The 13,856-nt window shown below is 37.7% G+C and overlaps 2 protein-coding genes across 2 annotated transcripts; one reads left to right on the top strand and one right to left on the bottom strand.

The window, feature by feature from the left end:
* Positions 1 to 35: 35 nt before the first annotated feature.
* On the top strand, positions 36 to 8,183 carry LOC128678798 (uncharacterized protein). The gene is made up of 11 exons (XM_053760607.1): positions 36 to 538; positions 726 to 851; positions 1,154 to 1,420; positions 1,859 to 2,026; positions 2,920 to 3,082; positions 3,489 to 3,666; positions 4,721 to 4,883; positions 5,374 to 5,479; positions 6,181 to 6,345; positions 6,961 to 7,060; positions 7,471 to 8,183. Exons 1-11 carry the CDS (start codon positions 271 to 273, stop codon positions 8,035 to 8,037), a joined length of 2,271 nt encoding a protein of 756 aa, XP_053616582.1. The 5' UTR covers positions 36 to 270; the 3' UTR covers positions 8,038 to 8,183.
* Positions 8,184 to 8,570: 387 nt separating this feature from the next.
* Positions 8,571 to 13,627, bottom strand: LOC128678800 (uncharacterized). Its single transcript, XM_053760611.2, has 8 exons — positions 13,399 to 13,627; positions 12,775 to 12,866; positions 12,288 to 12,418; positions 11,728 to 11,893; positions 11,435 to 11,562; positions 10,765 to 10,902; positions 9,805 to 9,982; positions 8,571 to 9,514 (listed from the first exon to the last, which is right to left on the bottom strand). The coding sequence occupies exons 2-8, from the start codon at positions 12,835 to 12,837 to the stop codon at positions 9,365 to 9,367; spliced, it is 954 nt and encodes a 317-aa protein (XP_053616586.1). The 5' UTR covers positions 12,838 to 12,866; positions 13,399 to 13,627; the 3' UTR covers positions 8,571 to 9,364.
* Between the last annotated feature and the right edge of the window lie 229 nt (positions 13,628 to 13,856).

Here is a 13,856-nt window from a genome sequence, read left to right as displayed (position 1 = left end):
CCTGTTGATCAGATAAATCAAACCGTCAATGTCAAAACTATATGTATTTTATGATTGAATACTATCTAGCATGGTAGGCAGAAGTCGAATTTTTAGAAAATAAAATATAAATATTTTTAATTTAGTACATACATACTTTATGAAATCGTAATATTATTATAGTATCAAATACTAAGTGCATAAAAAAATTGAGCACCTACTGAAGCGCTTTTCGAACATTTGAGGTTATATTTTCCATAATCCACATCCTGCTCCACATGTGTTGATGCAATGGCTCCAGACAGTATGGAGGTAGACTCAGATAATACAAAATATAAAGATGGAGTCAATAGAAACGCTCGATTGATTGTGAGGAACATATCCTTTAAAGCTACAGAGGAATCATTGAAGAAGCATTTTAGTCAGTATGGGACTATTGAAGAAGTTAAATTGTTGCGAAAGCCTGATGGGAAGCTAGTGGGATGCGGGTTCATTCATTACACACATGTACCAATGGCAAATAAAGCCATAGCTGCTACTAACAAGAAGCCGTTTTTGGGTAACATTATAACATTTCATTTCATATTTTCTTGTTTAATTTACAGAAGTATATAAATATCACAGAAACAGTTGATGAAAAGTAAATAGTATAAGGCTGTAGCAATTCATATTATCTTAGAATATAACTATTTTATTTTTGAAGTGAAGATGATTGGTATAAAAAGTCCCAAGTTTTTATTTTACAGATCGTCCAATCCATGTCTCATGGGCTGTCCCAAAGCATAAGTACACAGAGCAAGAAGGCCAACATGCGCCAGAGAAGGAACAAAAGAGATTTGATAGTGCCTCTGATGAGAAGGAGAGTATCAAAAGTAAGTAAAGTTAATGGGTATTACTCATAAACTTTGTGCCCTGTCTTTATTCCAGGGTCAAATCTTACTTGAGACATGAGTTTGTATACCAGTCTGACTTATGTATAGTAGTTTTAGAAAACCTTTAGTTTGAGAAAACCTACACTCTGGTTGATTTCTAACATATGTGTGAAATGGAGAAGGCAATTGCATACCACTTCATTAATAGTGCCAATTTTAATTCCATTTTGATTCCAGTATTTAATTCCAATTTGTTACAGAATTTTTCACTATTCATACAAATATATTGAAATCTCTTTCAGATGAAGAAAACATTAACTTCAAACCAGCAAAAGATGATAAAAATAAAGTGAGAATCAACCGTAACGCCCGTCTCATCATACGTAATGTGTCTTTCAAAGCAACGGAAGAATCTCTGAGAGAGCATTTTGAACCTTATGGCACAGTATTAGAGGTGAAATTGCTGAAAAAACCGGACGGGAAATTGGTTGGGTGTGCTTTTGTGCATTTCAAGAATGTACCAATGGCAAAGAAGGCTCTTTTGAGTACTAATATGAAGCCATATTTAGGTAAGTTTCTACAATCAAGGCACATACTAGTGCCACCCTCGCATTTTCATCGTTACATTATACGATTTATTAAATAATAGGAAATCATGTAATTAGTACAACTGATAAATTAAAGTGAGTTAATTTCAAAAAAATACAATTATTTTGTCACATCAAATTGGCGTGTGTTTGTCATACAAACTTTCACTTGCTTTGTTTGAAAACTGGAACAACTTACGCCTTATTCTAATGGATCATCAAAACTATAAGAGATATCGAAATGACCAGCTACGCTATAACGGCAAAAGTTGTACAGTACAATAAGTATTTTTATTTTTACTAACAGACTGACGACTGATACTTTTGTCAAGCAAGCCTGTTACGTTACGTGCACACATATTAGTGTGGATGATTTATGCTATTGTATTGTATCCTATAAAATAACCATTCAAATTCCAGGGCGTCCCATATCAGTGGATTGGGCGGTGGCCAAAGACAAGTACATGCAGCACATTGTGAACCAGCAGGTGGATATGCAGGACGCGGTCAAGAAGGAGGAGTCTGACAGCGATGACGATGACACCAAGCCTATAAACTTGTCTGGGGAGCTTAAACAGGAGATCAAAAGTAATTATAATTTTTTGTCTCTCTTATAACATGGATATATAACATGGATCACCATGTTGCATTTGTGATAAAGACAAAAAAGCCTTTAAATTTAAAAATAAATTGCTTTTTCGTCTGGCCACCTGCTGGACGACATCTTGCCTCTTTGGGAAAGCAGTTTTTGCATCATCCGCATTTTGTCTTATTTCTTTTCGGACTATAGTCGCCAAACTCTAAACAACAAAAAAGACAACACACGAAGTGACTAATAATATGCGAATATGAAGTTGTAGTTGGAGTTTACCCGCTATTATCATTGTCGTACCGCTTTGGCAGCAGCTCGTTAGGCAACATGTAAACTGTCCTATTATGAATCATTCACAAAATCCTAGTCACCAAATCAAAATCGAAACGTAATTCTCGATATCATAATTCACTTTATGAAATCGAGCGTTGGAAGCACTAACTTTATGAAAACGGAACGTCATCAGACATTTTACGTATAGCGTTATTTTCTCACTGGCAAAGGAACAAAGAACTATGCGTACAAAATGTGAGGTTATTCTGAAATAAGTGTTATTTTCCCGCCATTGTGTGTTTTTAAAGGACGGGTGAGACGACCGGCACGCGAAGCTAGACTGCTTACTGTACCAATTTCTTGAAAACTTGCTTCTGCATTTAGGATAATAATATTAATCAAAATTTTGCATTATTATTTAACTTTTAATATCTCACCTTGGAGTTTTCCCGGTGTACTTCTCAGTCATTGAGTGTCTAAGCCCAGAGTTCGCTTTCCTACGTTTTCTTCTTAATTTTCTACGATCTTAGGCATTCTTGGATTTGCCCCTTCTGCCAGGGCCAAAAGGAGAATTTATTTTAATGATTATTATTGACTATATTAAAATTTGTTTTAGGTGAATCGGATAATTCCGATAAAGAAGGAAGTGATTCTGAAAGCGAACGCTCCGGAGAGGAAAGTGATGATGAAGAGGAGGAAGACGATGATGATGAGCAAGACATTGATGATGATGAACAAGACAGACTTAGTGAGACCAGCGCACAGCCAGCCAGGCAACGGTTAGTTATTTCAGCATTATTGTGTTCAAAAGATAACTCTTCGTTTTTTTGAGAGTGTTAATGCTAATAGCCTTAAGGAGACTTGGATAAAATCTGAGGCCGGTCTCAGTAATAACACACTCGCAAATGAAGAAGGAAGATAGAAGACTATGACTAAAATAATCTTTTTGATGGCTTCATCACAAATTATGTGGCAAAAATGGCATGTTTGTAAAAAACGGTGTGTACAGGTTTTTTATATATATATACCGACACACAGCTTCACAGCTCCGAACACAACCAGGAACATGAGAGAGAGAGAGAGTGAGAGAGAGTAGGATTCGATCCTGGGACCTTTCGATCGTAGGACAGTCTTAACCACGGAACCACCACCGCTTCTTATATACTATGTGTATGTAAATTTTAGTATAAAGCTGAACGACGCCGAGGACGGCTGCACGGTGTTCCTCACCAACGTCCCGTTCTCGGTGGACCACGACCAGCTCAGGCTGTTCGCGGAGAGTGTCGCGCCCGTCAAGTATGCGTTGGTCTGTGTCGACAGAATGACTGAACATTCCAAAGGATCCGGATTTGTCAAGTTCACTGTGAGTTCTCGTGTTTTTTTTATTTTTACACGCTTTAAGGCACACTAGCGCACTTCGCATCACTACATAGTATAAAACAAAGTCGCTTCCCACTGTCTGTACCTATGTATGCTTAGTTCTTTAAAAGTACGCAACGGATTTTGATGGTGGGTTTTTTAAATAGATAATGTGGTACCCGAGCAGGGTTTACCGGAACGAAGCCAGGACGGGCAAGTAGTTTTTATTACTATCTTTTAATTCTTAGTGAAAATTAAAAAATATATTTGTATATAATATGCCACATTATATAAAGAATTTTTGTAGAAAATATTATACTTATCCATTGCATACTGGAGTCACGTCTCATTTCGTGCACTTTTAATATATCCTGCGCAAATGACTTCGCTCTGACAACGGACTCTGACGAGCTCACGAACGTTCGTCTCAGTAGCCAGATACCAAGTCGCTGTGGCCGAAATCGGTCTGGATATATACATATATACTGTACTCACAGTTGACTAAATCGAAAACTGTGGCCACTAAATGCAATTTAGTCTACTCTGTCACCACATTATATTATAGAAAACTGTAATACTTTTTACTAAATGTCTTTATGTAGTGTGGCATAATCTGTTAATTTTATTTTTTAATTTTCGCTAAGGAATATAGGATATTATTAAATGTGACGTAGCGCTAGTGTGCAAGGAATACTCGTATGTTTGAAAGTAACTATGTTCAAATGAATTCAGATGACATTTTGTATACACGTTTGATAACAATAGATGATAAGCATTGACCTGATGGTGCATCCAGGGTCGCCTCTTGACGAGGGAACTCCTCAACGGTTTACTGCACAGAAATGATTTTTTGTCACGTGTTGAATACAAGAATATTTCTTTAATGATAACAAAAAAAATACATTTTTTATATTAGTAAGGACTATTAGCTTTTGCCCGCAATTCCGCGCGCGTGAATTTCCCACGGGAACAGTTCTTTTCTCCATAATGAATGGTACTCTATGTCCTTCTCCGTACTCATAACGATATGTATAAAACAAATGGAATATTCTCCATAGAGCAAAGAAGATGCAGATAAGTTTCTCAGTCTTCCTCAAGACCAGCTGCGCTTGGAAGGTCAAGTGCTGGTGGTGAAGCCGGCCTTGAAGAGGGAAAACCTCTCGAAGGATAACAAGAAACAACCTAAGGATAACAGAAATCTTTATCTGGTTAAGGAAGGAGGTAAAAATTATAAAGACGTGACACATAATACTGTATGAATGTAAAATATATGATTAATTTCGTTCCATTTAATAGAGAGTGAATGGATGTTATCTACATACATAAAATACAGCGCGTTAGTATCCCATAACACAAGTCTCGAACTTACTCTGAGGCTAACTCAATCTGTGTGATGTGTCCATATGTATTTATTAATAACATCATTATTCATAATTTTAAACATTTAACATCAATTTGTTTATTTGTACTCATGTTTTTGGCCAATATTTTTTTCCTTTTTTCTTTCTGTATTTTTTTCTTTATTTCTCGATTTCGCTCGAATAAAACGTAATACATTATATACCTAACCATTCCTCAGGAATCACACTATCTATTGTTGACAACCGCATGAAAATCCGTGCTGTAGTTTGTTCGGTTTATCGCGAACAGACAGACAGACGCGTCAGAGGAGTTTGTTGAAGAATATGTAAAGATTAATGAATGTTTCAAGTGGTGGTGGCGGGCACTAAGGCGGCCGAGGGCGTGTCGACGTCGGACATGGCCCGGCGACTGGCGCTGGAGCGCAGCAAGACGCAGATGTTGAAGAACCTCAATAGGTGAGCCATCCATCCATCCATACTATCCATAATCCCAATACCAACTAATATTATAAATACGAGAGTATATTTGTTATCTCTTCGCGCTTTATCTACTAAAACAATCATTTTGAATTTAGCACACATGTAGTTTGTATGGAGAAGGACATAGGATACCTTTCATCCCGGAAAAATAAATGTTCCCGTGGGAAATTCACGCGGACGAAGCCGCGGGCAAAAGCTAGTAATATTATAAATGCAAAAGTCTGTCTGTCTGTCCCGCTTTTACAGCTAAACCGCTGGTTAATTGGATAAAACGTATGCATGTAGTTAAATAAGATCAAAAGTGGCTTTTATCTCTTCACGTCTACCTTATGAACTGGTGCAAATGCGCAGGTGAAAAAAATCGTTTATCTATTGTGTTTCGACTCTGCGCGATCGACGGTTTGAAATATTTACCGATATGATTTTTTAATCTCCGACGCAAAAAGAAGGGTGTTATAATTTTTGACCGCTAAGTGTGTCTGTCTGTGTACGTGGTACGGCCGTAACTCGTCAACGAGTGAAACGATTTAAATGCGAAATTTTTATGCGGTGGTCCTTAGATATGTTTGATGAAAATCGGTTAAGCCGTTCAAAAGTTGTAGCGAAATGAATATTGAAAGTCGGGATATTTTTTTTTATTTGTCTAACAAATCAACTTGTTTTGTAATTTGTCACAGATTCGTGTCCCGCTACCGATTGGTTGTGTCCAACCTGCCAGCCAACTACGACGACAGTTCGCTGCGGAACATCTGTGTGTCGGCCGCGGGGCGCAGCGCCGCCGTCACCGAGGCCCGCGTTATGAGGGACCTCAGGGCCGCGCCCGACAGGAACGGGAAACATCCGTAAGTTATATACACTAGCTGCGCCCCGGGGCTTCGTTACCGTGGGAATTTCGGGGTAAAAATTACCCTATGTGTTTTTCCAGGTTGTGTTCTAACCGTGTACCAACTTTCATAACAATCCGTCCAGTAATTTCGCATGAAAGTGTAAGAAATATAAATGTGATTCTTTATATTTACTTTATATTATACTCTTTCACGCGAAAGAGTATATATCTAATGCTGAAAACCGTAAAAAATTCCGTTCGGTAGTTTTTGTGTTTATCGCGTTCTTACAGACTGACGCGACTGGGGTTCTTACCTTTATAATATGTAACGATTTTGACCAGATAATTAGAACGCCGTCTCTGTCACGCAATCCCATACAAAAGAAAAGGACGCCAAATGGTCAGTGGTCGGCGAAAGTCCAAAATAAAATCAAGTCAAAAACAGTTTAAGACATTTTTTTTTGCGTTTTTTTAATTTTTATGTAGATATATTTTTGCGTTTAATGTAGACATTTTGTCAGGTTCGTGGCGAGTTCCGAGTGTCTGGTCTCTATCAACCCTAATGGGAAGAAGTAGTAATAATTTGTATGTATGTTTTTGTTGACGTGACTAAAAATAAACATTGTTACAGATCAAAAGGCTTCGGTTTCGTGATGTTCACGCGACACGAAGACGCGCTCGCGTGTTTGAGGAAACTCAACAACAATCCGGACGTGTTCGACAAGAATAACGTAAGTCATTTAACCGTAGACAAAGAAAATTATAGACATTGCCATATATTTGTTGAAGTTTGTTGCGCCGTTGCTCTTTACCGCAAATCTTAGGCCCTGCTCACTACATAGTATACAAAAAAGTCGCTTCCCTCTGTCTGCCTGTTTCTGTGTATGCTTAGATCCTACAAACTACGCAACTTATTTTGATGCGGGTTTTTTTATAGATAGTGTAAGGCTTGAGAAAGGTTTTTGTGTACCTATAATTTGCCCGACGGTTTTACCCGAGCGAAGCCGGAACGAGCCGCTAGTGATTAATATTTCCAAAAACGGACCATGCGTGTCGGTTCGTATAACACGTTAGGCGTGTTTTATTACCTAAAAATATTGTTTTATTCTCGTATCGTTGATTTTTTTTTATTATATTACAGAGGCCAATCGTATCCTTCTCCATAGAAGACAGAACCGCCCTCAACGCGAGGAAGAAACGTCTCGAAAAGTCTATCGCCAACAACCCACTTGCCAAAAAAGAGGTTCCCGACAAGCAAGATAACCAAGCAGAAGGAAACAAGAGAATTAGGAACAGAAAGAGAAAGCAGCAGTCGACACCGGATGAAAGCTACGTCAAAAAGCGGAAATTTGACAAAAACAATGATAGTTCATTACAAAAAAATAAGTTCCAAAGTAATAATGAGCAAAAGCAAAATGTTATAGGGCAGTTTGTGAGAAGGCCGGTAGATGATGAATACACAGGTTTGACAGCGAAAGAGGGTAGTCAGCATAAAATGAGGAGTAATTTCAAAATGCGCGCCCAAGCTGACGTGCACAGACAAAATGTCAAAATGGAGAAGAAGAAGAGTTGGCGCGCGCAGAAAATGAAGAAGGCAATGAGGGAAAGAGTGAAGCAGCCGAAACAGAAGGTGAATAAGGACGGAGGGAAGAAAAGGAGGAAGAAGGCTCCACATCATAAGACTGGAACGAGGAATAATATACACTAACTTGCTTTTGCCCGAGAGTTCGCAGGGGAATTATTATAATTGTTTAAGTCGACGTTTTTTAATTAAAGACTCGCGCACATGTTAAAAATAACTATGTGTAAATGCACATCTTTTTGTTAATAATAAAAGCAAATGTAAAAAATACATTTTGATTTTCATTTGAACTATATATAAGGTATATATATTTGTATACTTATCCAAGAGTAAATTAGCCAAATAAATGTCCACCTCTAATAATATTATGATACCACTACATAGTAAAAAGCAAACTACTCCACCGCATCTGAATTAGTTTCTAAGCTACACGTGTTTTGATGTTTTAGACAGTTTAAAAACGAAGGTTTATACATACAAAATAGCGTGATAGACCGTGCGTAGCCGGGCCGGGTCGCTTGTAATAATATAATAATAATAAATTCAAAAGAGTTAGATACATCTACAATAATGACTGACTTCATAAATAGAAAAGGTAATCATGGTACCTGAGCTACGATGGAAAGCATCCTGTGTTTATAATAACTAAAACAAGGAAGGATTTTAGAAGGATTTTTCTATTCAGTGAAATAAGTACAAAAATATAACAAACATCAAGTGTGTGTATTACTTAACTTAACTACTCAAAAATACAATTATGCACTTTGTACAAACGTAGTACGTATATATAATGTTATTAACAGGCATGTATGAAATATGGATTAGCGAAAATGTGCCAAGTGTGTTGTACCACACGAACTCAAAAACACGCGAGGCGATTTTCCCCCGTAATGTTTTATTTTCCCCGTAAACAATGGAGGAGTACTAAACTTAGCATACGTGAGCACTTGCTTCACCATAATATGTTTATATTTTAGCCTTTTAGTCTACACATATTTTTAGACTATTCTAACTTTGGTTTCATTGCCACCCTGAATGCAATGCAAAACAAAATGTGTGTAATATTGTAAAACACGAAAGAAAACGTGTACACATTTATACATAACGAAACGAATTCGTCTGGGATTAACATTTTTACTTACTATTTCTTACTTGATAAAATTATTGCCAAGTATTCTATTGCCTAATATCATGGAAAACTATAAGGGCCGCTTGCTTATGAAGCTTCTGACAGCATGTGCGTGTGGTCTGAGGGCCCACTTAGCCTATATGTACGTAAGATATCAAATTGTGTATCATAAGTGTTGGATATTACTAACTGGCAAAATCCTTCAGTTTATCTAGCAGTTAATATATTTTTTTAGTTGATATTTTAGAAAGTGATGAAACAGGCCCTAATAGTTTCTGATAAACTTTCGGGTTAATAGAATAGTGGTTTTAAACATAAATCCTTTTAACATTTAGATAGCCGTTCCCTCATCTTGTTCGGCTGTGAGATCAGTCCGTATTTGTCCAGGTGTGCATATAAAGAAGCGAGGTATTCCTTCGGATGGTGGATGTAGTGTTGGACGTGTGGAGATTTGTCCCAGCATTGCCAAGTACACTGGAATCAAAATGGAATATTTATTTATCTTACCTTTTCTCCAACGCTGGTAACAAGACGCCTACTTTATCGCTCCGAGAATTTGCATTACCATCCAAAGTGGGAAAGCAGCCAGCGTTCTTGGTACACCATGGACATTCTTTAGATTGTTGTTTTAGTTTTATTCATTTGTTAATTGTTCTACTTTAGTATAATTTATGTTCATTTTTTTCATCTGTTATTTTGTTTTCCATAAACGTTAAAATTTTCTAATTTCTGATTCAAAATTACGAGCGTCAACTATGATGTACCTTGATCCCCATCCGCACCCAGCAGTCACAAACATCCTGGTTACTCCGCTCGGTGCCCACGGGGTCGGTGCGAGACAGGAGGAACAGCGCCGGAGCCCCACACGGCGGCTGGTGGAAGGTCTGCGACCCTAGTTCGTAATGGCGCGTCGCGGTTTTGTAGAATGTCTTCATGTGGTATCTTTAAATAGCAGGTAGGTTAGATATAAATATACTAACGGCCCGTCCCGGCTTCGTTCGGGTAAAAACATACCTAATGAATCATACACCTATAAACCTTCCTCAGGAACCACACTATCTATTGGTGAAAACCACATGAAAAAGATTATCGCGAACAGACAGACAGATGCGACAGAAGACTTTGTTTTATAATATGTAAAGATAAGGATGTAGGACATTTTTGGCGAATATTTTTCATGCACAATCTCAATTTGGCATATATAACATACTAGCTGCGCTCCGGGGCTTCGCTCCCGTGGGAGTTTCGGGATAAAAGTACCCTATGTGTTATTCCAGGTTATATTCTACCCGTGCACCAAATTTCTTAACAAGCCGTCCAGTAGATTTTGCGTGAAATAACACATTCTCACAAACATTCGCATTTACAATACTAGTAGGAAGATATAATATTAATAAGTATAAGGAAGATTTTTGTACTTAGTTTTACAATAGAAAGTTTTTTATATTTACACTTTTATGTTATGTACATAAATAAATATCTATGTACATAATAAGGAATCTACTTGTATTATAGCTTCATCGTGTTTGTCCTAGCGTGCATTTAATGCAACATCCTGATATTTCTACAAGTCAATGGTGTAAAAAAGCGCAATTATCAATTATTATTTTATCATGTAAATGTGTCAGAATATATAAGTTATGGTACCTAACCACATGTTAAGTATATGTAGGTATTCCTTTAACCTTTCCGAGAATCGCTGTTATAGAGAAATAGAAACTTACCGAATATAAGCCCTAAAAGTGTTCTGCAAGAACTTATTATTAGGGAACACGGCTGCGGGGAATCCCACGGGGATTTCGGTGATGTCGGCGGCGGAGTCCCACGTCTGGGCCACCACGCGGTCCAGCATCGGCTGGTAACTGGGAATTATAAGTACCCAGGTCGGTAACCCCCGCCATATTGGCATGTAGGAATCTGACCAAGCCAGAGGTCAGCTTAAAAAATACACTTAAAATTTTGAAAATTTGGCAGTGATTTTACGACCAGCCTGATGTCAACTTGGGAATGCTATTGTTGACTGCCTATGTGCCTTGGCTATGTGTCCCTTAGGCACCTCGTACGACCTCGTGCAGTTTCTTATCGTTCCAAGGCGCGAACGTTCCTGGGTACACCAACAGGTCATGTTTATCAAAATAATGCATTGTCATCCAAATTTGTATACAAAATTTCAGCTCAATTGGTTGAAATAAGTATTAAACTTGACTTGTAAGATTTCACCCGAGACATAGGGACATAACGACGCATACAAATGACTTTACATTGCAAGTCAATCATGATGTCACATAGTAGGTACAGAGCGGGAAAATCTATGACAAGATGACAGTACGAGTGACATTTAGACAGGCGCGAACGTTGTAAAAATGTTAACAGTTAGGTATATGTGTAACTCACGTGTGCTTGTCCTTCATTGCAAACACCAGTCCTTCAGACCAGACGTAAGCTCCAACGGAGAACCCGTGCACCACTAGAGGACTGTGGCTGTTCGCTTGCATAAACTTCATTAGGTTTGCACCTACCACCTGAAATTGTTAAATATATAAATATGGGTAACATCAACAGCCATTTAAACGTCCTCACTGTTGGGATTCTGGGGTCATATTGGGGCCTTCCTTACGGATGGCTAAGGAGTTTGGGCCATAACCCACCACGCGGGCCCATTGCAGATTTCAACCTAGTATACCTACCTGTGATCCCTTCTGCGGCCACATGAGTTGCCAGGGCGTGCAGGACACGGAGATCACGTCGAAGCCCTGCTCCAGGTAGAGAGTGGCGTACTTCATCACGTGGGATGGACGTTGCAACATCCAATTCATTATTATGCATAGTGGCCGTGCTATATCTTTGTCTAACCTGAAAAAAAATGCACCAACTTAATAATTGAAATCGCTAATTTTTTTCAACCCCTTTCCATTTGACAGCTTATTTTTTTCCCCATCTTTGTAGTCATAATCATTTTCTTTCTTTATTTTCTTAATATCTGCACAAATTCAAGACAAGTGTAAAAAAATAAAATAAAAATGTTTGTTGGGTAAGTAATTAAATTTACAGTAAACACATGTGTTGTAAAACATATGCTGAGCGGAGACCATTTTGTTTCAAGCATTACATTTGTTTTTATTTGCATTGTGCAGTATGTTTGAGTAAATAAACGTTTTTTTTTCTGAGACTCCTTATAAGCAGGTTGTGCTTGAGCCAGTCTCCGCTCTTTCATAACATAAATAATTGAAGTAGAAAAAACATTTACTTCATAGTGTGAGGGTCTACAGCAAGTTTAAGCCGCTCATTGCTGATGTAGGTCATATTCTTGGTGATGTTCTGCGAGTGGGCATCGCGTTGGGGCGCCATCGCCACTGAGGCGAAAGATAGCAGCGAGATCTGAAAGATTTGTACATTTATTGTTACCTATCTTTTTCTCTCTCACTCTCTCAATCTCGTCACGTGTATCCGAACCAGTATTCGTAGGATTCCAATTCCGCCTTTAGATCAAAGCTTGATAGAAGGGACAAACCAATAAGTATTACCAAGGATGCCAAAGACCATGCGAAGTTGATTAGAAAACGCAGGAACGGGGGGGGGCGCTGGGATCCGACACTTTACGACTGGGAAGCTAAGGAAAGCGTCACAAGTGATTGTACCTCGTACCATGGGCGAAGTAATTTAGGGGGGAGAATAAATGAAGACTGATTTTTTATACATTAAACTTAGGAACATGAAATATTGTAAAAACTTACGCGATCATGTCCACATCTAGGTAATCCTCGATTGATGTTAAATAATCTTCTAAAAACATCCATACTTAGTTGGTTTACTTGCAAATGAGGACCTGAAATTAGGTCATAGCTACTAAAAAAATCAAACATAATAAACTTTTTAGAAGAAAAACCCAAATCATTGAGACACGTAATAAGATGTTTGGCCATTAAAATCTACATTCAATTTATTCAACTAGATTCGATTACGACATTTATTTGAACTAGTGACCTGTGTTCTATTTGTATGCAAATAAATAATCATATACCTATTTTAAGAAAACAATAGCTTAGGTAAAAACCCACACTATTGACCAATGTTACAAAATATAGGTCCATAAAAGTATTCACCAAAGTCTGTCCAAAAGTTTTAGCTTGAAAAGTAATTCGTTGTTCTTTTTGAAATTCGCGGCACTTTTTATCAGTGCCATTCAAGTCAACGAGTTACTGTTTTAATCTCAACAAACAGTATCTGTCTGTATAAATATTTCGATTACCGGATCGTTAAATGTTTACGACATAGTTAAAAGGTCATATTTTGATTTAGGTACAATTTGACAGTACCAATTTAGGCACTAATAAAATTAGCAAAATATTGCAACTTACCAAATCACATTCTATAATTTGTCAGACTTATTTGTATATTGCTTTTTAAATAGCACAATATTTCGCTTTTATAAACACTGAAACTGAACGAACAAAATCACCGTGCCGACACACCCACTGCAAAAACAGAACTAAATTTATATGATACGAAACAAAATCAAATGTACCTACTTAGTTGCACTGTTTTCACTTTTCGCCGGTAGTGCGGGGCCCGCCGCGTTTCAAATAACACAATGAACGTTCGCTCTAATTTAATGTAATTTAGGTACAGAGCAAAAATCTTATTTGGCGCCCCTTATAGTTTTTTTGCTCATCCAATTTGAGGGTTCAGCCAGCCAATGTTTTTGGCTAAAAAATGTTCCATGTGATATAGCGGTTCACCGTGTATCTCATAGAATTTTTCAAGAATTAAGCTATTGCGTTTATAATTTTAGTGCAATTTTAATTTTTTCATCAAA

The sequence above is a fragment of the Plodia interpunctella genome, chromosome 20 (assembly GCF_027563975.2).
Source record: "Plodia interpunctella isolate USDA-ARS_2022_Savannah chromosome 20, ilPloInte3.2, whole genome shotgun sequence".
NCBI classification, from domain to species: Eukaryota; Metazoa; Arthropoda; class Insecta; order Lepidoptera; family Pyralidae; genus Plodia; species Plodia interpunctella.
This window is presented reverse-complemented; position numbering and strand designations above follow the sequence as displayed.